This window comes from Balaenoptera ricei, chromosome 10, assembly GCF_028023285.1.
Source record: "Balaenoptera ricei isolate mBalRic1 chromosome 10, mBalRic1.hap2, whole genome shotgun sequence".
NCBI classification, from domain to species: Eukaryota; Metazoa; Chordata; class Mammalia; order Artiodactyla; family Balaenopteridae; genus Balaenoptera; species Balaenoptera ricei.
The window spans coordinates 42,745,259-42,771,697 of NC_082648.1; the positions used below are offsets into that span (position 1 = coordinate 42,745,259).

Here is a 26,439-nt window from a genome sequence, read left to right on the forward strand (position 1 = left end):
TCCGTTTCGCCAGGAATAAAATGCGCCTGTAAAATTTTTACACACTCCCGTGGCACAGAATGGTGCCTTCCTCTGATCGCTTCCCCCGCCTCCCCCCCCCCCCCCCCGGCCAGATGATAGTACAGTCCATACTGCGGCTGGAAAAGGTAGTGCAAAATTTGAGCACGCCGAGGATTTTCTCTTCTCCCGGAAGCAATTGTTCTCTAGAGCCGGAAACAGTTGCTGTTTCAAGGGAGGTGGGACTGGGCGGGTCAGGCCGCAGCGGCTGACGGCGGGGGAGGAGCCGGGTCCGCTGCCGGTTGGAGGGGCCAGGCGAGTGTCCTTATCCTAGCTATTGGGGCTCCGGCCTGTAAGCCAGTTGGAGTCGCGTCAGCGAGAACGATTGGGCCGAGCGGAGAAAGTCATGTTGCTCTTCGTGGAGGTGAGTGGACTTGGGATTCTCGTCCTGCTCTGAGGAGAGCAGGAGTGTGAAGGCGCCGGCCGGTCCCAGCGCCATGTGACTTTCCAGGCCGTACACGGCGCGGAACCGGCAGATAGGCTGACACAGCACCTGGGCCGTGCAGGCCCGTGGCTCCGCTCTGCGCGCTCGCAGCACTTTAGGAGGCTGTGAGAGGCGAGCGCTGTGGCGGGGGAGAACCGAAGGTGGAGAATCGAGGCTTCTCTGGTGCGGCGTGAGGATCGGAGGAAGGGGAAAGCGTCCCATATGGACCTCCTAGAGGAGGCGAGCGGGGGGGGGGGGGAGGGGGGCGGGGAGGGCGGAGTCTGCGGAGAAAAGGGTAATCAGGTGGGCGCGTTCCGGGGTGAAGCGAGGCCTCGCGCGGCCCTCTGGGAGCAGGCGAGCAACATGTGGGGCTGCGGAGGGAGGAAGGTGAAATTCGGTAGAAGTGTTTGGAAAAGAAAGTTGAAAGCCTCTGTTTAGCAACCCCCACCAAATTTTGTCTGGTCCCCGTCTCTAGGTCTCTGGAACGTTCTGTGGGTGGCAAGCGAGTTACTGTGAACGGAGGAGAAGCCAGTAGGGTTTGGAAACCTTGAAAGGCACCGCTTTGACCTTTTATAAAAGTTAACTCAGGCAGCCGCTCCGAGGTGAGGGGCTGATTTTATGAACGGATAAGAACCCTTTACAAGGAAAATTCCAAGAACGAGCGAAACCTAGTCGAAACCTAGTTCGGGGAAAGCCGGTTTTTTTTTTTTTTAATTGTTATTTAACAATAGAAATACTTTTATTACTTTAACTGGAACATCTGCTGTTGGCCTATTTTAGTTTTAAAACGTAGTGGATACCTGTTTTACACAAATACGAGGTTCAGTTTCTCTTATTTCTGTCTTTCTCTTGTGTGCAGTGAGCATCAGCTGACTGCCTGGCTAATGCTTTGAGTAGATTCCAGATCATATTGTTCTTGCATTGTGAAAACGTCAAACCAGCAAAGCTGCAACTTCGCAGCTTGGCACTTGTTAACTATGCCCACAAAAAGAATCTTTTCAATGAGGGAAGGAATTTACAGGTTGTATAATGGATCGGGAGCCAGTCTATGGCGGGTTTTTTTTCAGACGGACGGGGGGAGATCTTAATCCATAGTATTCCGGCCTAAAGTAGACACATGCTTCTGCCTTTTTTTTTTTTTTTTTTTTAAATGTAACCGGCAATATGTAGCTGATACATTTGAGATCTTTATATTGGGGTTTAAAGAGACAGCTACCTTATAGAGTATTCCAACCTTGGTAGTAAAGATTCCAAGTAAATCATGAAAAGATTTAAAATTATTGAATCCATTCTGTTGATCGTTTTTTATCCTCGTTGTTTTCCTTGGGCAGAATAAGAAATCATATCTGATTTTAAGTAGTGCCAGTTTGTGTTAGGAATGTTATGCCAAGCAAACGCTGCAGGTTTTAAGTGTGTATGTGTTTTGCTGGGCAAAGGACTGTGAAGTTGTAGTTATATAAACATGAATTCCAGAATAAACTTTTGAGGTCCAAATTGATTTCTTTGGCTTTGTTAAAATGTGAACTTTAATAATAATAACTCCATTTATTGACCGTTTAAGCTAGATCCTCTCGTTTCTAAAACAACCTTGCAGTGTTCTATAGATGAGAAAACTGAGGTGGAGAGTTTAACTTAGTAAGACTGAAGTAGTGGAACTGGGATTTAGATACAGGTCATTCTGAAGCTAAATCATAGCTCTCACTAAAATGTTACATATGGTTAATATTTCCATTAATCATTTTCTTTGTAAATCAGTATGTGGTTTTTAATTTTTCACATATGATGAGTTTTACTGAAAATTAACAATGGCATTAAATATTTGGGTATAATTATATGCTATTAAAATCAATAAAATATAACATACGGGCTTTTGGCATTTTGTTAACTAATACTCAATCCTTGTAACCTCATGATGTAGGAATTATTCTAAATGAGGGAACCAAAGCTCAGAAGTTTGATGTCTAAGGTCATTCAGGTGTAAATAATGTGGGGACTAAAGTCTGAAGTCTGGCTTCTAGAACATAAGTCACTGACTCCAAAACTTATTTTTGCACTTACTTTCCAGTAAGCCAGGGGTTCTTAATCTGGGTCCCTAGATGGAATTGAGGAAGTCCGTGAACTTGGTTGAGGAAAAAAAATTTGCCTGTTTATTTTTAGTAGCTTCTAATTGAAATCTAGAATTGAAGAGAATTAAAAATTCTTGACATTTCAATGGATGCAACAAGAGAAGTGTTTTCATAACATATTACAGTTTTTGCAGATATCTTGAAATGTTGTTTATGCGCATTGCTCCTTATTATATGTAAAAAAAAGTCTTGTTTAATGCACTTGTAAAGAAACATTTATTACTAAATTAGAAATTTTAAAATACTTTTAAAACTATACTATAATTGGTTTTTTGTAGTCCTGTGTATTTCAGATACTTAAAAACATTCTGAGAAGAGATTCATAGGTTAATTGGACTACTGAAGAGGTCCATGGCATGAGGGAGGTTAATAACCACTTTACTACCAACTAAGTTGCTTTGGTAGAACTTCTCTATTCTGGGAAGATATCCTCTGCAGCTGTGTTCAAAATCTTTTATTTGTGTGCATTTTTCTGGAGAGACCCCAGCTTAACTAGTTTATAACTGGAATCAGTGGGATAGATAATAGTAATGATAATAATATAATAATAGTTGTGTTCTCATGAATTGTGCTCACTATTGATATGTCAGGCCTGTTAAGTCTTTTTGCATGTATACATTTATATACAACAACTCAAACCTATCTATGAGGTAAGTAGCATTATTATCTCCATTTTAGAGATAAAGAAACTAAGGCACAGAAAATTTAGGAAACTTGCCCAAGATCATACAGCTAGTGAATATTGAAGGTGGAATTAGAACTCTAAATTGCAGTGTACTGCAATAGAAATCTATAGGCAGACAAGGAATCCTATTTTAAGTAATACTTAGATGTAACTTTTTAAAAACTTGGTCTTGCAGACAAAGGCCTATACTGACTTCAGTAGTTTTGTTTTTATCTCACCTCTGTTCTGAAGGAGACACATACCGTGTCTGTCTCTCTGGGAAGAGGTAAAAACGTTTGGATAATATACCAGATTGTTAAACATGTTCCAGCATAAATTCGGTTAGAAAAAATTCTGAAAGTTTGAAACAGCCCTTTGCTGTGTTCTTCTGGCTGCTAGCGAGTTAAGTTTTTGAGCGCCAAGGAGGCAGTTTGCAATCTTTTCGTGTTTTTATGGTTTGCCAGTATTTTATTCATTTTTCAGATCATTTTCCCCCTCCAGTATTTCCAGCCAATTATGTCTGCTCTAGTTGTTTGGCAACGTTTTTATTGGATTTCTGTCTCTATTTGAGTTTTTCCCTAAAAATGAATACTTATAACCACTTATTTAGGTAGCAGTGACTTTTATGCACCCTAGGATGCATACTCTCACATAATTTTTAAAAATTATTTTTAATTATGGTAAAATACACATAACAAAATGTATCATCTTAACCATTTTTAATGTACAGTTCAGTGGTATTAAGTACATTTACATTGTTGTGCAACCATTGCCACCATCCATCTCCAGAAGCTTCATCTTGCAAAACTGAAGCTCTGTACACATTAAACAGTAAATCCCTCTTCCCCCAGATCTTACACAATTTTAAAAGTAATTTATCTGACTTCTAAAGTTTTCTGCTTTTTTGGGTGATAACATTTTAAATTTTAGGTTAGCTTTAGAATCTGAAATAAGTGGGATATTTGCCTAGATAATTTTTCATTGATTTTATATTTCAGTAATCATGGGAAGTTTTGTGCCTTTTACCTCAAGTACAGTACTCAGTTTTTTCCCATTAGCTTAAATAATCACGTATTTATAAAAAGTTATTAGATATGACTTACTGAAAATGATTTTTCAAAAATGAAAAGAAGAAAGTGCCTTAACGAATTGTGAAATTATTGCCAAGAAGAATTATAAATAAGTGAATAGCTGAGTGATTTTTGAACAGTTTGATTTTGGAATATTTATTGGAGCTGGATACAGAATTTTAAAATGGATAAACATTTTCAAAGAAATATTTTCAAATATAATGGGCTGAAAATGAAGTAGAAATTACTTTCGAAGTGTGAAAAGTGGAATAAAATGCTCAGAAGTGAATATAAAGATGTAAAAGTACCTCATGGTGCTTCAAATTACAGTATGTGAAAAACCAGTAACTAGAAATATTGATATTCAACTATTTTCTACCAATTTGAGTTTGTTCAGGCTGTCAGCTCCATATTACTTCTCAGCTAATGGAAGTGATCTTTAGTACTAGACATGAACATTTGAAATCTGTAATTTTGGTCTCTCCCTAGGAGCTTAAAAAAAGATTTAGACCCTATAGGTAGAGATGGAGTCCGTGTCTGTATTGCAGAGGAGTGGAAAGTAGAGGAAGTTAGGAAACTAACTTCTAACTAACTAACTAATGCAGCTATCATTGTGAAGTCTTAAAAATTTTTTTTTAAACTTCCACTTTGAATATCCTTAAGTGAAAATGGAAAGTGACTCTTTAGCTCTGATAGTGCTTGTAGCATTTTAATTTATTGTTCCTATAGTCTGTGTTTTGCTTAAGTTGTGTTTTCTTTGAAGTTTAATTCTCGAGGCAGGTTTCCAGTCTTGAAAACATTGTAAACTTTTGTGTTTTGCGCTATGATTTTCTGTAAGGGTTTTGGAATCCTGGGTTCAAATGTTAGCTATGACCTGAGGCAAGTGACAACTTTTTTTGAGCCTCAACTTCCTATCTGTAATTTGAGAATGATTCTTCTGAGAGTTTAGGTTGTGTTCATAGTGGGTTTTTTTGTTTTCTTTTTTGTTTTGTTTGGCTGTGTTGGGTATTTGTTGCTGCACGCGGGCTTTCTCTAGTGGCGGCCAGCCAGGGCTACTCTTCGTTGCAGTGCGCAGGCTTCTCATTGCAGTGGCTTCTCTAGTTGTGGAGCACGGGCTCTAGGCGTGTGGGCTTCAGTAGTTGTGGCTCACGGGCTCTGGAGCACAGGCTCAGTAGTTGCGGCGCACGGGCTTAGTTGCTTCGCGGCATGTGGGATCTTCCCGGACCAGGGCTCAAACCCGTGTCCCCTGCATTGGCAGGCGGATTCTCAACCACTGCACCACCAGGGAAGCCCTGTGTTCATGGTGTTTATGTATTAAGCCTTGTTTGTAATACAGTCTAGGTAAAGGCTTGACAGACACTATCATTTGATCATCACAGCAAGTATTTCTGGGAAATTTATTAAAACTACCTGATAGCAGCACTATTAATTGCAAAAGCTACTGTGAGGTAGCACTGATTTAAGAGACGTATAACTTTGAGTTTGAATCCCAGCATTGTTATTGATTTGCTCTAAGCCAAACAGGTTAATTACCTTACTTTAAATTTTTTATAGTTTGAGTATATTATCAATTGGGCAAATAAAACTTTTAAAATGAGAATGAAGCTTGCAGACTGTTAAATACAGACTCATTTATATGCAAGATTTAAAGAAATACAAATGATAAAGTGCAAATCGGCACTTTATATTTGCTCTTGTGGAAAAAAATATTTTTTCTAATGTATAAGTGTAAGTAAATGTAAGGAAAAGAAACTTGAATATCACATACTCATGTTTCCTCTTGTCTATTGCCTTGTCTGGGCATTTGAACCAATCTTTAGTTCAGAAAATATCTCTGTATTTATAAACGACTGGCTGTAAATTAAAGACAGAGGAGTACTTTAGATGAATATTACTAGGAGTATGGTATGAACATAGGCATAGAGCCAAGGATGAGGAATTAAGTTTTGTTTGATTTATATATTATTGAGGGAAGAGAAAAAGCATTTTCTCTGTCAGAGCAGAAAAGTCAGGAGTAATCCAGGGTTTGTATAGTGCATAGTTGGCCAGTATTTCATACCACTAGGTAGTGCAAACTACAAAATGGGTAGAGTGACCATACCTCCCATTTTGTCCTGGACAGTCATAGTGTACACCTGTTTTCTGGAACAGATGTCGTACCCCATTTTATTCTCAGAAATGTCCTGGTTTGTATGATAATTGTTCAGAGGAGATCAGAGATTTACTGTGTGCTTGTTGGCTGGTTGTTGTTTTTCCATATCATTAACAAGGGAAGATAGTGTACTAAATTGGTACTAAAGTATTTGTTGTTGAATTGGCTATGGGAAATGTAAATTTATAGGATTTACAAAAATTTGCAGTTGAGCAAGCCAAGGGAAATAGGGTTATTCTATCATTTTGAGTTGGAGGAAGGAAAAAAATAGGAGGGCAGTGATTGAATAATAATAAGATACATTTATGTGAAAGGTTGCATAAAAGAATGGTTAAGAACATGGACTCTGGGGCCAGGCTGCCTGCTCAGGTTAGGCAACTTTCTAGTTGTATGACCTTGGGCAAGTTGTTTAACTTGTGTTTTTCAGTTTCCTTATCTGTAAATTGAGGATAATACTAATATACGAGATATTATAATTATTATCTATCTCAAAGGGTTGTTAAGAGGATTGACAGTCAATGTAAAGCGCTTAGTGTCTGGTACATAATAAACATAAGTGAGTTGCTGCTTTCACATATACTTATGAAAGATCTCATTTCAGTTTTCGTAACAAAGTTTGCTGACTTGGCTATACACACTAGGAATTAAAAGGTGCCCTTTTTTGAAAAGGATTATTTTGATATTTAGTACTGATATTTGAGGTTTGAGGTTTTTTGAGTTCATTTGTATAGTTAGCTATTGGCTTTATCAGATGACCAATTTGAAGTAAACTGACTCGGTATTTTGAGGACTATTTAAATGCTAAATATCTATTAATTGGGTTCTTAGTCTTTAACAATAAGGTGATCATGAATCTCATATGTAGAACTTTTTAGGAAGAAGTCTAATTTTTTTTTTAACAGCTAACATTATTTATTTATTTATTTATTTATGGCTGTGTTGGGTCTTCGTTTCTGTGCGAGGGCTTTCTCTAGTTGTGGCAAGCGGGGGCCACTCTTCATCGTGGTGCGCGGGCCTCTCTTGCTGCAGAGCACAGGCTCCAGACGCGCAAGCTCAGCAATTGTGGCTCACGGGCCCAGCCACTTTGCGGCATGTGGGATCTTCCCAGACCAGGGCTCGAACCCGTGTGCCCTGCATTGGCAGGCAGATTCTCAACCACTGCGCCACCAGGGAAGCCCGGAAGAAGTCTAATTTTGATTGTATCTTCAGATCAATCCATGACTCCCCCAAAGGTGGTTGTTGTTTTTTTTTTTTTGACTGCTTTGGGTCTTCGTTGCCTGCGGGCTTTCTCTAGTTGCGGCGAGTGGGGGCTACTCTTCATTGCGGTGCTCAGGCTTCTCATTGCAGTGGCTTATCCTTGCGGAGCACGGGCTATAGGTGCACAGGCTTCAGTAGTTGTGGCACACGGGCTTAGTTGCTCCACAGCATGTGGTATCTTCCCGGACCAGGACTTGAACCCATGCCCCCTGTATTGGCAGGCGGATTCTTAACTACTGTGCCACCCCGGAAGCCCTCCCCCAGAGTTTTAAGCACTCATCATCTGTCATCTGACTGAGGAAGTGGGAATTTGGGGAACTTGTCTTTTCCTCTGATATTAGAAGATCAGCAGTAATAGTTTTATTGATGAATAAACTGAAGATTTCCTTCCAGGTGTGGAGTAAGTGAATCCTGATTTTTGACAATTTGGCAAATGACTTAGGTTGGTCCAGTTACCTTGCTATTCAAAGTGTGAGCCTCAGTAACTTCTTTACCCAGGGCTTGTTAGAATACAAACTCTCTAGCCCTATCCCTGAACTGCTGAATCAGAATCTGCATTTTATCAAGATCCCTAGATGATTCTTATGCACAGTAAAGTTTAAGAAACTCTCATATAGCATATAAATTTTATTATTGGTCTCCTGTGTGCTATTTACTGTTCAAGGTGCTAGAGAAGAGTAAACCATAGGCAAGGTCACTGTCATTGTGGAGCTTGCAGACAAAATAATTCAAGTTAGGATAAGTGCTTTGTAATAGGGGGTAAATTTTATTGCACAAATTACCATGGATCTTACTTTTTTTTTTTTAGCTGAAAATTAGCTGTACCGTGGCCCTAAGATAGAAATCATTGCAGAGCTGAATTGACTTCTGCCCTGGGTACTCTAGTTCTTATCTGAGGTCTATTTTCTATATCCATTTCTTCTGTATTGTTAGCCACTCTAGGTAGAAATGGGGCCAGGGACTGTTTTACAGGCTTGGTGAGGAGATTTGTAATATTCCTTAAATAGTATGTAACTTGTTGTCTTAAAGTTTTCTCTAAGGCAACTGTAGTATAGTGGCAGACTCTGCAGAGCACCTAGGTTCAAATTCTGGCTCTGTCTTTATTAGCTGTGCAGCCTTGGGCAGATTACCTTTAGGTAAAGTAAGGTTTTCCTTACCTACAAAATGTGGATGATAGAATTTAAATGTAGTTGTTATGAAGATGAATTAAGTGTTCCATAGATGTTAGTTATCCTTCTTTGTCAGAATGGGTGAAAAATTCCCAGTTTTCATTTTTACTTTCTATAAAATGCCCCTAAGCATCTTCTGGTAGGACTCTGAAGTTTCATGCTGGGTGAAATGACAGGTGTTTATATTTTGGGGGGGGGGGGTCGGCTGTCCCTTGCAGCTTGTGGGATCTTAATTCCCTGACCAGGGATTGAACCTGTGCCCCTTGCAGTGGAAGTGCGGAGTCATAACCACTGGACCGCCAGGGAATTCCACCCCACTTTTTTTTTTTAAGTACTTGTGGTGTTGTCCTCTCAGTATTGGAGATGTAAAAATTAAACCTGGATGATTGATCTGCCATGAGGCAAATAAGTTTAATCAATTTCTATACTTTATTTCTGTTTTTCAGCATTTGTAGGGTTAAGTGGCATGGGATTTCTGTTTCTGATAGTAAATAGGTAAGTAAAACAAACAGTTATATATGACCAAAGAGATGGTTTTGCCATATTTATGGCGACTTTTTCCTAACTCTTGGTTCTATTACCTTAAAACTGCTCTCTTATGACCAGAAGATATCATTTTGCCAAGAAATTTACATTTCTGTTTTTTCCTTTCATTTGTATCTTTCCCCAGATAAGAACTGGCATAAAATGGGTCAATCATAAGGACTGCTTTTGGCTTATTCGATAATGGCATATATTGCTTAGAGATAGAGGTGTTGATCTGTTAGTTTTACGGACTGACAATTTGAATATTTTTGTGGTGATTTGAGAGTATCTTTGTGCTTACATACTGCGTATGTGTATGTTGGCAGATAGTTTCAGCATGCACTTGGACAATTTACATCCTTTAATAGATGTTTTATATAACTGTAGCCTCAAGGGCTTACTTCGAGTTCTGTGGGAGAGAGAAGGATTTTTTTTTTAATGAGATAAGGATTTTTATGGGCTTCTTTATTAAACTTAGTCAAAAGATGAGTCAAACATGGTTATCTAGAATTTAAATGAAAAATTAAGTCTTTGTTCTCATTAAACTGACTTGTCAGATTCATTATTGTGTCATTTTAAAGATTATTTGTTATAGGAAAACATCAACGTTTTGATTTTTTTTTTCAATTAAAAAAAATTTTATTTATTTATTTATTTTGGCTGTGCCGGGTCTTTGTTGCAGCACTCAGGATCTTTAGTTGTGGCATGTGTGTGGGACCTAGTTCCCTGACCAGGGATCGAACCCAGGTCCCCTGCATTGGGAGCTCGGAGTCTTACCCACTGGACTACCAGGAAGTCCCCACATCAACTTTTTTTGATGGACGTTTTCAGTTTCCAAATTTTCTTTATATTGAGTAATTTTATAAAGGACATTCTTATGTATAAAGCTTTTAGGCTAATATTCTCTGTGGTAGCTCAAATAGTGAATGTTTTAAAAGTTTTTCACATCAGTATTGACATACTGCTTTACAGAGGTGTTATGACCTTATTTGTTTGTTTATTTGTTTATTTATTTGCCATGCCATGCGGCATGCAGATCTTAGTTCCCAGACCAGGGATCGAACCTATGCCCCCTCAGTGGAAGTGTGGAGTCCTAACTGCTGGACCACCAGGGAATTCCCTCTCCACTTTTTTCTGTGCTTGTGCATTATTTCACAGACTTGAGTCATTTCTATAAGATAGCAACTTGCTTTACTGTTTTTCCAAGTGTCTTCAAAATGTGACCATTTTCCATGTCTTCTATATTTTTTTCTCCATTTTTAAAAACTTTATTTTGAAATAATTATAGATTCACAAGAAGTTGTCCCCAGAATGTACAGGGTGGTACCGTGTACTTTTTGCCCAGGTCCCTCCAGTAGTAACACCTTGCTTAACCATAGTATGGTGTAAAGACAAGCAAATTTACGTTGATACAGTCTGCAGAACTTATTCAGATCTCAAAAGTTTTATATACAATCTGGTTTTAAGGCTCTAGGATATTCTGTATGTGGCTGGACTACAGTTACTGAACAAATCCTCACTCTCTTGTTGGTGTCTTACTCTATTCGGGCTGCTATAACGATATCACAGATTAGGTAGCTTATGAACAAAAGAAATTTATTTCTGGGAAGTCCAGGATCATGGTACCAACAGATTTGGTATTTCATGAGGGTTTTCTGGTTCATAGATAGTGCCTTTTCACTGTGTCCTCAGTGGTGGAAGGGGCTAGGGAGGTCTGTGGAATCTCTTTTAGAAGAGCACTAATCTCATTCATGAGGGCTTCATTTTCATGACTTAAGCAACTCCCAAAGGCCCCACCTCCCAGTACTATGACATTGGGCATTAGGATTTCAACATATGAAGTTGGGAGTTACACAGATGTTCAGACCATAGCAGTTGAATGTTTCTAATTTTTCACTATTATGAAATTGTGATGAACATCTTTGTATTTATATTTTTGTATATCTTTCTTTTGAGCAAATCTGACAAGTAGAATTTTTGGACCAAAGAATATATAATTTTAAGGCTTTTGATAAACATTGCCAACTTTTAGCAAAGTTATATGAATTACAGCAGTGAGTTGTTTCTTTTTATACTTGTCAAAATGGCACTAAGTAGTTCAATAGGTAAAATGGACTTTTTAAAAAAAAATTTTTATTTATTTTTATTTTTGGCTGCATTGGGTCTTAGTTGCAACTCACAGGCTTCTCTCCAGTTGTGGTGCGTGGGCTCAGTAGTTGCAGTGCGTGGGCTCTCTAGTTGTGGTACGTGGTCTTAGTTGCCCTGCAGCACGTGGGATCTTAGTTCCCCGACCAGGGATCAAACCCGTGTCCCCTGCATTGGAAGGTGGATACTTTTTTTTTTTTTTTTAAAGATTTATTCATTTTTTTATTGATTGATTGATGCTATGTTGGGTCTTCGTTTCTGTGCGAGGGCTTTCTCTAGTTGTGGCAAGCGGGGGCCACTCTTCATCGCGGTGCGCGGGCCTCTCACTGTCGCGGCCTCTCTTGTTGGGGAGCACAGGCTCAGTAGTTGTGGCTCACGGGCCTAGTTGCTCCACGGCATGTGGGATCTTCCCAGACCAGGGCGCGAACCCGTGTCCCCTGCATTAGCAGGCAGATTCTCAACCACTGCACCACCAGGGAAGCCCTGGAAGGTGGATTCTTAACCACTGGACCACGAGGGAAGTCCCGGTAAAATTGACTTTTTTGGGGGGTGGGGGGGCCATGCTGCGCAGCATGCGGAATCTTAGTTCCATGACCAGGGACTGAACCCGTGCCTCCTGCAGTGGAAGTGTGGAGTCCTAACCACTGGACACCAGGAAATTCCCTAAAATTGACATTTTGCAATTAATTATTCCTGCTTGTTTTTGTACCTTTTCCCTGTTTGGCAGATTTCTTACTAGTTTGCAGTTCTATTGTTTTTTTTTTTTCTTTTTTTTGCCTGCATTGTGTCTTTGTTGCTGTGGGCGGGCGGGCTTGCTCCAGTTGGAGAAATGGCTACTCTTTATTGCGGTGTGCGGGCCTCTCATTGCGGTGGCGTCTCCACAACGAGACGTGCTCCAGTAGTTGCAGCACGCGGGCTCAGTAGTTGTGGCACATAGGCCCTAGAGTGTGTGGGCTTCAGTAGTTGTGAGGGTGTGTGGGCTCATTACTTGCGGCGCACAGGCGCTAGGGTGTGTGGGCTTCAGTAGTTGTGGCTCATGGGCTCTAGAGCGCCGGCTCAGTAGTTGTGGCGCATGGGCTTAGTTGCTCCGCGACATGTGGGATCTTCCTGGACCAGGGCTCAAACCCGTGTCCCCTGCATTGGCAGGCGGATTCTTAACCATTGCACCACCAGGGAAGTCCCCAGTTCTATTGTTAATAGTAACCTTCCAAACCTTTTCTGTTTTTACATACCAATATGTTTATCTGTACAATGATTTTATGTTTGTTAATATGAATAAAAAAATGCTTATTGTTTTGCAACTTGAATTTTTTCACTGAATAATATACCTTGGTGCACTTTACACATTAGTGTATGTAGCCCTTTTTTTTTTACTTTTATAGTATTCTATGTTATGAAATATACTACATTTTATTTAACCATTTGTCTATAGGTGGATATTTAGGTTATTTTCAATCTTTCACTAATGGGGTCAGGGCTGCAATATACATTCTTATATATGTCTTCTTCTGTACATTAATGGCTTTTAGAGTGTATACTCTTAACTAGGCTGGAGAAAAATATAAATATGCCCAGGAGTACTGCTCGTCTATATGCCATAGACCTCACACTTTGATTATTCTTGGCACCATTAGCAAGGGAGACATCAGATTTATGGGTAGTATGCTGCTGAAAGGCATCTAGTTAATTATTTTGAGTCATTATTAAATGCTCAGTGAAATAGTACGTCCCATCAGTAAGTAAAAGGTAAGTTTTTAAAATCGTAATTCCCCAATATTGGGTATTTATTTATAAATTAAGTATACGTGGCATAATACATCTTGTATGTTAAATATTAGCCTTAATCTCTTTGTCATATTTGGGACCTCCCACTTCTTCAGTAGCTTTCTACATTTGCAGAAATGCCCATATTATGAGTTAGGCCTCTCCAGTGAACGTACTAGTCAAAACTCAAATTCCCAGATTCCCTTGTATCTAGATGGATGCAAGCATGTTACCTAAGAGCCACTAGTCAGACCACACCTACAGATGTCTTCTATTTGAAAATATACAATGTAGGGAAATGAGAGTTCTATTCGTAACTTCCATTTTATAGACAGAAGTGGCAGTAGAGGTGGTCAGCTTAAAGTGGAGTTAATACAAGGTTGAGTTCCTAATGGAGAAGTGGCATTGGTGCTGGTAATAATAAAAGTTGTAATGGATTTGAATTTTGGCATTTACTGCTTGGTGGTGGCAGGGTTAGTGATTTCCTCATCAGGGCACTTCCGGAACATTATTTTGAGTGATGCTACCTTTGCATCTGTTTTTTTTTCAGCCCTTCCAGTGACAGTGACACTATCTTTTAATAAATTACCTTTCTGTTTAATTTAGCCAGAGTGGATTCTGAATTCTAACTGATAAGCATGCACTGTTCACATGTCTACATAGGGGCAAATGTAAAGTTGACTTGCATTCCAAAATTGCTACCTAGGGACTTCCCTGGTGGTCCAGTGGCTAAGGCTCCGCTCTCCAGTGCAGGGGGCCCAGGTTTGATCCCTGGTCAGGGAACTAGATCCCACATGCATGCTGCAACTAAGAGTTTGCATGCCGCAACTAAAGTTCCTGCATGCCGCAACTAAAGTTCCTGCATGCTGCGAAGAAGATCCCGTGTGCCACAACTAAGACCCGGTGCAGCCAAACAAACAAACAAACAAATAAATAAATAAATAAATATATATATATATATTTTTTTTTTTTTAAAGAAAGAAAGAAAAAACTGGTACCTAGAGGTGTTTTTGATTGTTTGTTTCTTTTGCCACGTCGTGAGGCTTTCAGGATCCCAGTTTCCCGACCAGGGATTGAACCCATACCCCCGGCAGTGGAAGCGTGGAGACCCAATCACTGGACCGCCAAGGAATTACATACCTAGAGGTTTTTAAATAATAATATCTGGGTACCTGTCCTGGTGGGGCTACCTGGTGGTGCTATAAGAAAATTGGTTGTAAAAAAAAAAAAAAAAAAAAAAAACGAAAATTGGTTGTTTATTCCCTGAGCTAATTATGATATGAAGTAGTTGTGAATTAACATCTCTAAGCAAAGATGTTGCTTTGGTTATTCATCTTTGGTGCTACTTCAAAGATGCTTTTGCTCCCTTGCTACGTTTGACATTTTGTTATTGGTTTTGATGTTTATTTTAAAAGCTTTTAGCAGCCCTGAAATCAAAAGCCAAGAACCACTCCAGTGTAAGACTTCCAAACAGGCACATGAAAACAAGGAAGATTGTATCAACTCTGATTTTCTAGCACATCAGAAGGGTAAATACAGTAGCTAAACATTAGTTGGGTTCTTTTGTTTGTTTTGTTTTGCGCCTATGCCTCTACTGTTCCATTCAAATAGACAGTTGAAGGTCTACTCTTGGCCTGGTTTATATTAATAGCTGAAATAGAAGAGGAAGACCCAGTTTCTACCTTTTCTTCATTGAGCCCACTGCCTGGTTGCAAAGAACACTTACTTAAATAAACTATTATAGTGGTAACAAAACAGAAGTATGTACAAATAACAAGAGGGAAAGAGGAAGTAGTGACCAACACACATGAAGTTAGGTGTCCAAGGTGTGTAGAAACTATAAGGAGTTTTGGTAGAATAGGCATTATATATATATATATACACACACACACGCATATATATTTTTAAAACTTGCTTGTTTACTTTTTTTTTCTAATGAAGGTTTTATTTATTTATTTATTATTTTGTTTGGCTGTGTTGGGTCTTTGTTGCTGCACGCGGGCTTTCTCTAGTTGTGGTGAACAGGAGCTACTCTTCACTGTGGTGCACGGGCTTCTCCTTGCTGGGGCTTCTCTTGTTGCGGAGCACGGTCTCTAGGCGTGCCGGCTTCAGTAGTTGTGGCTTGCGAGCTCCAGAGCTCAGGCTCAGTAGTTGTGGTGCATGGGCTTAGTTACTTCACAGCATCTGGGATCTTCCCAGACCAGAGCTTGAACCCATGTCCTTTGCATTGGCAGGTGGATTCTTAACCACTGCACCACCGGGGAAATCCCATTATATTTTTTAAAATAAAGAAACTGGAGTCAGTGATTGCACAGTTACTGGGTGGAAGAGTAAACTTGATCTTTGTCTGTTATACAATAGTTGCCTCTCAATTGTTGGAAGTTCTCTTCAATTTTGCTTTTTAAAAAAAAAAAAAAAATTTATTTATTTATTTATTTTTGGCTGCATTGGGCCTTTGTTGCTGCACGCGGGCTTTCTCTAGTTTCAGCGAGCAGGAGCCACTCTTCGTTGCAGTGCGTGGCCCTCTCACTGCGGTGGCCTCTCCCGCTGCGGAGCATGGCCCCAGGCGCCCGTGCGTCAGCAGTTGTGGCTCGTGGGCCTCAGCAGCTGTGGCGCACAGGCTTAGTTGCTGCGCAGCATGTGGGATCCTCCTGGACCAGGACTCGAACCTGTGTCCCCTGCATTGGCAGGCGGATTCCCAACCACTGCGCCACCAGGGAATTCCCCAATTTAGCTTTCTTAAGACAGTATTGGTACTTTTAAAGAAATATGAATTTGAGATTTTGGAAAACAACTGGGAAGTTGGTTAATTTTTTAAAATTATTTTTTAAGCAGAGCTTTAAGCTGGTAAGAAAGCAAATGAAATCTTCAGACCAAAAAAATCAGGAAGTACTAATCCAGAGAGAGAAGCAGGTGTTAGACCTAGGGCCTGCCCCTAATGCATCTATTGATCCTTAGTGGCCCAGAGCTTAGATTTTAATCGCAGTGCTTAGAGACAGGACACAAGATAAACTAGGGGAAAAAACAGCTTTCTCAGAGAAAAGGAAAACTTGTCAGCTTTAGCCTTGGCTCTGGGTTGGTGGAAGGAGGGATCTTATTCTAACCACAAATCCTCTTTGACGCAGAGTAGGGCTAAAATTCCCACTACTTGTTCTCCAGAAACCCACGTTGAAAATTTTAAGTGATACAGATTGGTAGTCTTACTGTGCAGTCATCCAGCAGAAAGAAAACAAATCCTCTGGGCTTCCCTGGTGGCGCAGTGTTTAGGAATCCGCCTGCCAATGCAGGGAACACGGGTTTGAGCCCTGGTCTGGTAAGATCCCACATACCGCGGAGCAAATAAGACTGTGCGCTACAACTACTGAGCCTGCGCTCTAGAGCCCACGAGCCACAACTACTGAGCCCGCATGCCTAGAGCCCGTGCTCTGCAACAAAAGAAGCCACCTCAATGAGAAGCCCACGCATGGCGACGACACTCGCTGCAACTAGAGAAAGCCTGAAGGCAGCAACAAAGACCCAACGCAGCCAAAAATAAATAAATAAATAAATTTAAAAAAAGAAAATACACTTTCAGGACAAATGAAATAATGCATTGTAACATAAGGCAGAATGCGGTTTTTTGGGGGTTTTTTTGTTTTATTTATTTATGGCTGCATTGGGTCTTTGTTGCTGCACGTGGGCTTTCTCCAGTTGCAGTGAGCAGGGGCTGCACTTCATTAGAGTGTGCAGGCTTCTCACTGCGGTGGCCTCTCCCACTGCGGAGCACGGGCTCCAGGCGCGCGAGCTTCAGCAGCTGCGGCACGCGGGCTCAGCAGCCATGGCTCGCGGGCTCCAGAGCGCAGGCTCAATAGCTGTGGCACACGGGCTCAGTTGCTCTGCGGCATGTGGGATCCCCCCAGACCAGGGCTCGAACCCGTGTCCCCTGCATTGGCAGGCGGACTCCCAACCACTGCGCCACCAGGGAAGTCCCAGAATGCGGTTTTTGACTTGGGAAAAAATTTCCACTTATAGAATCATTCAGACTCTCTATCACAGCTTAAATGGCAATAAAAATTATGTACTGTGCAAAATTGCTGTAGATAAGTCAAAAATTTGTTCTAGGTACTCAAACACACACTAACCTCAAAGATATGTGAATAGTTTTAATAAATTTTATAATACTTGCAAGTAGGTTGGGGTAAAGCAGTATTTCTATATTAATATATTTATATATTATAATATTATTATTATTATATTATATTATATTATTATATTTATATATATTATATTAATATATTATATATATTTCTATATTTCTATATTAATAGTATTAATAGTATTTATAAAAATATTTTTATTGTATAGGTAGCTAAATTTTACATATAAACATTTCAAGTTCATCTGCTTAAAAAGGTTTATATTTTCAAGTTGAGCCAAAAACTTTAAAATATTGTTTATTTAATATTTACTATTAAATTACATAATATTATTGGGGATTTTCTTCACATTTAAGTGATGGAAAAGTTTTGTCTAAATTTATAATTTTAATGCACTGACTTTTAAAATTAACAAATGGATCCTTTTAATATTTAGCAGGTAACATCTAAAGGAACTGGCTTAAATCCTAATGCCAAAGTATGGCAAGAAATACCTCCAGGAAATACTGATGCCACACCAGTAACTCATGGAACTGAAAGCTCTTGGCATGAAACAGCAGCCACATCAGGGTCTCATCCTGAGGGTAAGTTGTACATATTTCATCAGATTAAATCACATTTTGGTTAAACATACGGCCAAACCAGTTTATAGAACTTTTAATACATTCTTTGATTATTTGATAAAATATATTTATAAATGTTTAACATGTAGTTTGTATACCATTCTCATTTATTTCCAGTACGAATGGATTGTCACTAATTTCAGACAGGAGCTGTATCTTTGGGTTCAGCATTTAACCCATGTACAATGTGGTATTTTTAAATTAGTTTTGATCTACCATCATTGCCAATGCTGTTTACTCACTGTTTGATCTTAGGCAAATGGCTTAACCTCTCCATGCTTGTTGCCTTCATCTGTAAAACATTAACAGTAGCAATTAAGTTTGGCATTGGTTTTTCTGAGAATTAAGTGAATAAAGTACATGAAGCTGTCTTATACATAGATAGTACTATATAAGTTTAAGCTATTGTTAATCATTTTAGCTTATCCATAATGGTCAAACTTAACTCCTTTGGACTCTTACTTAAAATCATGTGGATATTTTCCCAATTGCTAGAATTCTTTAAAATCTTGTTGTGCCCAGAGTGCCTAAAGATAGGATTTTAAAGAATTACTATTCACTTCCAGTATGTTTTCTTTAATACAGGTAATAGAGAACTTGCAGATGATATGTGTAAGGAATATGAAGTAATGTATTCATCTTGTGAAACCACAAGAACTACTACAGGCATTGAGGAATCAACTGATGGAATGATTTTGGGACCAGAAGATCTGAGTTACCAAATATATGATGTTTCTGGTAAACTTTATGGTTTTATTGGTAAAATGAGAATGTAGTATGCTAGTCTTTTTCCCCCTCCAGTCTCTTTATCATTGTTCTAGTAAACATGGCATTGATCGGTCTATTTTATTATTTGAAAAGTTTATGTTAATGAAATATTAGGTGATTTTTATAAATACTGATTTCAAATGACCAAACATGAACATTGTAATTTAAAAAGAATGTTTATTTTAAAGATCTTATTAAAGGAAAGTGTGAAATTAAAGATGAAAGGAAAAAACAGTCAATATAGTTAAAAGAGACCTAAATTACAATCTTTCAGAGTCCAAGTTTCTTGATCTATTAGTTGGGATCAACGCAAGTTCTGTCAATTTTCCCATCACTTTTGTCAGTGTGAAATGCATTTATAAATGTGAGATTGCAGGGATTAATTTTGAGAAAAAGGTTGTGTTATATCATAGTTCTACTACAGTTCAACTTGTGAGATATGTTTTTTTTTTCACATTCATTTAATTAGCATGGATTATTAATTGCTTGGACTTAAAATGGATGAAATTTAAAAGAAACTAAAGATAGACTATAGAACCTGATTACCTAACTTTATTTTTCTAAGTTCTAAAGGGTCTCTTTGGAAAATAAGTGTAATAGGGAGTAGGCATTTCTATCACTGCTTAGTTCCCTGGCATTAGTCAAGGTATATAAACCTTTGTTCTCAGTTTATTTATTATATATATCTGGATTAGATTTCTAAGGTCGGTCAGCTTGTAAGTTGATTTCTGAAGTAGAATGGGGTGGTATTTCCATATAATAATTTAAGGTGGTTAGGTTTTGCTCCCTTCTTGTTATAATATACCTATCCACTGGCTACTTTGAACTTAGAGTTGGTTTAAGTGAATTGGCAACCAGTTGATATTTTAAAAAGTTTGCTGTAATAACACTGAAAGCTTAAATGAAGTTATTATTCATTTAGCCAGCATTTGAGTGGATGAATTTTGTATTAGGAGGGTTGCATATACTACATAGAAATAGAATGCTTATTTCATTTTTAATGAAATTAATTAAATATCTAATATCATTTTGAATCTTGAGTAGTAAGACAAAGTAGTGGTAAAATCATGCACAAAATTTATCCTTACAGGAAAATATAGTGCTCTAAAATTAAGCAATGAAGAGTATTAAGAGATAGAAGTGGGGTTTTTTTAAAATTCAAGTATAGTTGATTTACAATGTGTTAATTTCTGCTGTACAGCAAAGGGATTCAGTAATACACACACACGTTCTTTTTTATATTCTTTTCCATTATGTTTTATCACAGAATATTGAATATAGTTCCCTGTGCTATACAGTAAGACCTTGTTTATCCATTCTTTATATAATAGTTTGCATCTACTAACCCCAAACTCCCAATCCATCCCTCCCCTACCCCACCTCCCCCTTGGCAACAACAAGTCTGTTAAGAGATAGAAGTTTAAGGAGTGTGACTAACATCAGATTTACTACCGATAGTACAGATGTGGAGCCATATATATATCGCACTTTGTGTAGTTCCTGTCTTCAAATTTAGATTACTGTTACTTTTTTTATGTATATAAATTTATTTATTTTTATTTATTTTTGGCTGCGTTGGGTCTTCATTGCTGTGTGTGGGCTTTCTCTAGTTGTGGCACGTGGGCTTCTCACTGCGGTGGCTTCTCGTTGCGGAGCACAGGTTCTAGGCGCGCAGGCTTCAGTAGTTGTATCTCACGGGCTAAGTATTTGTGGCTTGAGGGCTCAGTAGTTGTGGCTTGTGGGCTCAGTAGTTGTGGCTCACGGGCTCTAAAGCGCAGGCTCAGTAGTTGTGGTGCACGGGCTTAGTTGCTCTACAGCATGTGGGATCTTCCCGGACCAGGGCTCAAACCCGTGTTCCCTGCATTGGCAGGTGGATTCTTAACCACTGCGCCACCAGGGAAGCCCCTAGATTACTATTACTTTTGTTCTTTGAGTTTTCATTAAAGGAATAAGTAGTTATCACATTTTTTTAAGTATTTAGGGTAATGTTTTACAGTATGGTATCCAAGTGCTTTTAGTATTACCGATAATTTGTTAATTACTTGATAAAATATGTAATTTAAAAACTGATATGAAATCTGTCTAAAGAAAGAATAGATAGGTTAAAAGGTAGACCTTGTGTATCTGAATTCTAAAAAGAATAAAAATACAGTTTTCTGGTGATTTTAATTTGTGCATACTTTGTGGCTTACTCTGAAAACAATATGTAAAGTTTACTACCTATGATAATTAGGTATTAACTTTTCCCCTCTTGTTTTCTACCATCAGGAGAAAGCAACTCAGCAATTTCTACAGAAGAACTAAAAGAGTGTTTGAAGAAACAATTAGAATTCTGTTTCTCACGGTACACTATCATTTTTTAATTGACCTTTCTCCTTTTTGAATTGTTTGATTAGTAGATGTGAAATACCTGTGAAATAGAATGGAAAAATGGTTTTAATTTCCTTTGGTGATGTATTTTGGTATCATTCTTCAGTATATTTCTTAACTAGATTTAAAGATGTGGTCTCCAGTTGGTTATGTAAAGGGTCTAGGCCCAGTAGAAAGATAATGAAATTCCTCTTGGATATTTTTCCTATAATCATATTCATTTTTAGGGTTCTCTTTATGTTTTTAGTAGTTTGCTCTTGTAATCTTTGAGCATAGAGTTATTTTTAATAAGATATGTGGATGGGTATAGAATTTATATTACCGGTTTCTTCTATTAAATAAAGAGTTCCTTCAGGCAAACATTTCAAGATATCTTATTTACAGATAAGAATTAAGAATTATGTAGGTATATTTATAGCTTAGATGTATAAACCTTCAGTATGTAGAATTACCCCTTCCAAAATAAACAGAAGTTTGGATATGCGTGCGAATGTAATGCCTTCTGTTTTTCGGAGGAGGACCAGTAAACCAATTTTTTAAGCTAGAAACCTGGATTTTATCATAGACTTCTTTACTTCCTTACATATAATACAGTCTTGACTCAGTTTTAATTGATTCTTCATCCTGAATATCTCCCTTTTCTTCTCCACCTTTTTATTCTTTGCCTTTATAGTCTAGTACAGGCCCTAGTTTTATGAAAACAAGACCCTTCTAGTCAGTTGTGCCTATGATGCAATTCATTTTGTCTCCCATACTTGTCATAGTTATTTTAAAATCTTTGCCTACTAACTGGATCATTTGTGTGTCTGCTTATATTTCTGAGTTTATTTTTCTCTTGATTGTCACAATTTCCTGGCTTTTTGCATGTCTTATAAATTTTGCTTATAATTTGGACACTACATATGCTGGGCAGTACATATAAAAGAAACTAGAAAGCTGCAGTGCCGTAATTTTTCTCTCGAGACAAGATTTGAGCTTTCTTCTGGTAAGCAGAAGCAGATTGATTTCTTCAATCCAGTTAGGGATTGAGCTGAGTCAGGGCTGAGCAGCCACTTTAATTAGACTCGATCGACCTCTGATTTATCTCTGTTCCTTAGGCATGACCTTCTTAGGCTTTTGATTTAGAAGTTGGCAGTTTTCTGTTACCTCAGTCATGAAACACCAAGGGAAATTTAGTTCTGTTCTTCAGAGGTTTGAGATGAGCTCTTTAGCCTCTTACCCTGTACAGCTTCAAAATCTGGCAAATGTCTTGTCAGGGAGACCTGTCTTAGGTTTGATGCAAGGTTCCTTCTTCTACTGGGACTTCCACAAGACCACAAAGATTTTACTCTGCTTTTTCAGCCTTCCATCTTTCAGGGTCCCAGCCTTCCATCTTCCTCCTTAGAACTCAGTAAATGTCATATGGAGGAAAATCAGCTGTGTATTGGGGGCTCCTTTAGTTTCCAATTCATAATACCAGTCTTGTGCAACTGCCTAAAATAAAGCTCTACTAGTTTCTTTCTGGTCCAGGATCTGCAGATATCCTTGGAAAAGAAAGATTATCTTTCTGGAATTTCATTTTGTCCTTGTAGCTTCTACAGCTTTATCTCCAAAAATATGATTTTTTTGTAATCTATTCAAGCTTTTTTAGTTGTTGCAGCATGAGCTCTGGCTTATCATGATCTATCACATCCTACTCAGAACTACGGTACAGTTCAAACCAGCCGGGTAGTTGCCATTTGTAGCTCAGTAAAATTGCCACTAAGACATATTAGGTATTAGTCATGAACATATTAGGTATTAGTCATGATCCTCGATGTTATATATCTATTAATTTGACTTACTTCTGACAAGGTAGTTTCTTTAAGGGTGTGTCATACTGTTTTATAAGAAGAGACTGGCTGAAAGTCTGAGTTGATTTAGGCTACAGCCTTTTAGTTGTGCAAATATTATGTTTACAGTTGTCTTATTTTCAAGTTCTTAAAGAATATCTGGTTGATTAGTATGTTCCTTCTTTTTTTTTTTAAATAAATAAATTTATTTATTTATTTTATTTTTGGGTCTTCGTTGCTGGGCGCAGACTTTCTCTAGTTGCGGCGAGCGGGAGCTACTCTTCGTTGCAGCGCGCAGGCTTCTCATTGCAGTGGCTTCTCTTGTTGCGGAGCACGGGCTCTAGGCACCCAGGCTTCAGTAGTTGTGGCACGTGGACTCAGTAGTTGTGGTTCGTGGGCTCCAGAGTGCAGGCTCAGTAGTTGTGGCACACGGGCTTAGTTGCTCCGTGGCATGTGGGATCTTCCCGGATCAGGGCTCAAACCGTGATCCCTGCATTGGCAGGTGGATTCTTAACCACTGCGCCACCAGGGAAGTCCTGTTGTTTTTCTTATGCTGAAGTGAGTTTAATTGTTACTGGTATCCTCTCTATACTTTTTTCCCCCAAGACAAATAACCACCACTTGTTGATAATTGTAACCTTAAAAAAGTAATTACTGCTCTATTTTAATATAATTTGAATGTAAAGGCCTTGACCCTACTCTTTGCCTGGTACTAAGGCTTTGTCATTTTGAATGGCAAAGACCCTTCGTGGAACCTGTATTCTGACTGGGGGAGACAAAACAATAAACATAATAAATAAGCAGCTTAGAAGTGTGTTAGGTGATAAGTGCTATGGAAAAAAGTAGAGCAGAGTAAGCAAGGGAAGAGGGGAATCAGGAGTACTTGGGTGGTTTCAGAATAGGGTGGTCATTGAGAAGGTGGCTTTTAAGCAAAGATTTCTAGCTATTTATAACCAGACTGCTTCAAAGGTTTGATGTAAATAACAAGACATGAATTTGATTCTCCTTCAATTTGTTAAACAAGATTTTATGTGTAAGATAGAGCATTTGTATCTTCTTTTTTAAAAAATGTATCTTAATCTTTTCTCTTAATTTAAAATGTTTTATATTTATTATTTTAACTTTATTATTTAAATTTAAATAAAAAGTCAAACATACCTATTAAAAAATGGAAACATTAAGAAACTGAAAATCCTCCATGATCCAATTCATGGTTTACATTACAGTTTTCTCCATATGCATATTCTAACATCAGTGATAAGGTATTTATAAGATGGAACAAAACTGTATGTAATATTTTGTAATATACTTTAATATTAAGCCTCTTTCCACATCAATATAATTTCATAAAATTCCTTGTTCAAAACTGTTGGGCCCAATGTATTTGGGGATTCAGAAACTTTCCAGAAGTTGTTAGAATATATCTGTTGTATATTATGTATTTTCATAGTTCACTGTGTTATTTCTGATAGCATAATTTTGTTTTCCTAGGTTTAGTGACAAAAGTGAATAAGGCATCTCTTTTCTTTAGGTGCTTTTTAAGACTTGTTTGTTTTATAGGACTGTTGCTTCTCTTATTCCTTTCAGAGAAAATTTGTCAAAGGATCTTTACCTGATATCTCAAATGGACAGTGATCAGTTCATCCCAATTTGGACAGTTGCCAACATGGAAGAAATAAAAAAACTGACCACAGACCCTGACCTAATTCTTGAAGTGTTGAGATGTATGTAAATCATACCTTTTAGCTTACTTTTAAAATCAAAGATTAAATATTCTTTTGACTTCTGATCATGCAGGAAATTGTTTTTAACTCCATATTTTTTGCTATTCTGTGCTAATAATTTATCTATTTTTACTGACTGGTACATATATAGCTTGTATATCAGTTCTGTACCTTGGTTGTTCATCTTGATACCCATTTACTCAAGTATAAGCAATTAAACCTCTGTTTTCTGGGCTATTAGAAAGCTATATGTGTCATTGTCACACCCTGTAAAGCAATCTGTTTCAAACTTTTGAACAAAAGTAATAAGTAAACTTTATATCACAACCCAATACACACACACACTACATGCACACAACTGAAATGTTAATAGTAGATTAATACTAAATACAGTTTGACAAACACTGCTTTAAAGTTTGGTAAAGAATTTATATTTTAGATTGAGGTTTAAGAATTTTTAGTGGTGTTTGTGTCTTATATCAGCATTTCTTGGTAACCTCTCTTATACAGGTTTTGTTAACTACTTGAGTAAAGGTGGATCTTCACTTTTTTTTTGAAATTTGTTGAAATGTTTGGAAGTTAAATAAAGCAAGTCCAGTAATAGACTTACATGGGAGTAGGGATTTCCATTGTCAGAGGTATAAAAACATTTATGAAATCTCTGATCAGTTTGTACAGATCAAACCAGTCTTGATCTGGTTTGACCAGGTCTTAAAATGACCCAGTCTTGTCAACATTTAAAGAATTTGCCAAGAGACAGAATCTCCTACCTCCAAGGGCTGAAACCTAGCACTTATACACAGGCCTTCTTCCTTAACAACTACTTTTATTCTCTCTACTTACCTGCACAGGAAGATATGACATATTATCCTTTGAAAGGACCAGAAATAAAAGTTTTGGCTTGTGGTACTACCTTCATTCTATATTAACTCAAAACCAGCATCTGAAAGAAAGATTGTAATCATTTATATATAATTCTTGGTTTTAAGTGTTTCTCAGACTTTAATTTTAAGAAGAATTTTTTCACATATCAAAGCTCATTACATTCCCCAGAGTAGTGTTTGGCTAATGCAGTACATTGATTTTACTTGAAATAAAGAATTTGGTAATTGTATACAGGGAAGCGCCCTATGAGATATAAATATTGTATACTCCTTAAAGGCTTCTTTTCAACTCCAACACTGTGCCACGTCACAAAATAAGTACTCTGAGTATTTGTGCAATGCATAACATTGGACAATGTTCTTTGCATATCAATCTCAAGATATTTTATTGTAACTGTAATCTTTGATTCTACAACTTAATTTCTTTAAGATGTTAGCCCTGCTAATTTATTCAGTTGGAAATTGAAATGAATAGTTTTTTAATGGAATTATTAATATCACTATTTTTACACTTTTGAATGAAACTTCTTTAAAATTTCAGCTTCTCCCATGGTGCAAGTTGATGAGAAGGGCGAGAAAGTGAGACCAAGTCATAAGCGTTGTATTGTAATTCTTAGAGAGATTCCTGAAACAACACCAGTAGAGGTAAATCATTAGTATTGTTAAAGCTAAATATTCTTAACTGTTTATTTTATTTTATTTTTCAGTAATTTTTAATAGATTTATTTATTTTTGTTTATTTTTTTGGCTGCATTGGGTCTTCGTTGCTG

The 26,439-nt window shown here is 37.9% G+C and overlaps 1 protein-coding gene across 3 annotated transcripts in view; it reads left to right on the forward strand.

Annotated features, from left to right (window-relative positions):
- Positions 1–267: 267 nt before the first annotated feature.
- The window catches only part of LARP4 (La ribonucleoprotein 4), a 64,962-nt gene continuing 38,790 nt past the window's right edge, over positions 268–26,439 (forward strand). The window contains exons 1-8 of one of the 3 annotated variants that reach the window (XM_059935882.1): positions 268–421; positions 9,366–9,414; positions 14,396–14,499; positions 17,926–18,073; positions 18,698–18,850; positions 21,149–21,224; positions 24,649–24,785; positions 26,211–26,314. In XM_059935882.1, the coding sequence (XP_059791865.1) occupies positions 18,721–18,850; positions 21,149–21,224; positions 24,649–24,785; positions 26,211–26,314 (447 nt within the window). In that variant the 5' untranslated portion in view covers positions 268–421; positions 9,366–9,414; positions 14,396–14,499; positions 17,926–18,073; positions 18,698–18,720. The remainder of the gene's footprint in view (positions 422–9,365; positions 9,415–14,395; positions 14,500–17,925; positions 18,074–18,697; positions 18,851–21,148; positions 21,225–24,648; positions 24,786–26,210; positions 26,315–26,439) is intronic. The other 2 variants (XM_059935880.1, XM_059935881.1) reach the window with 2 other exon arrangements.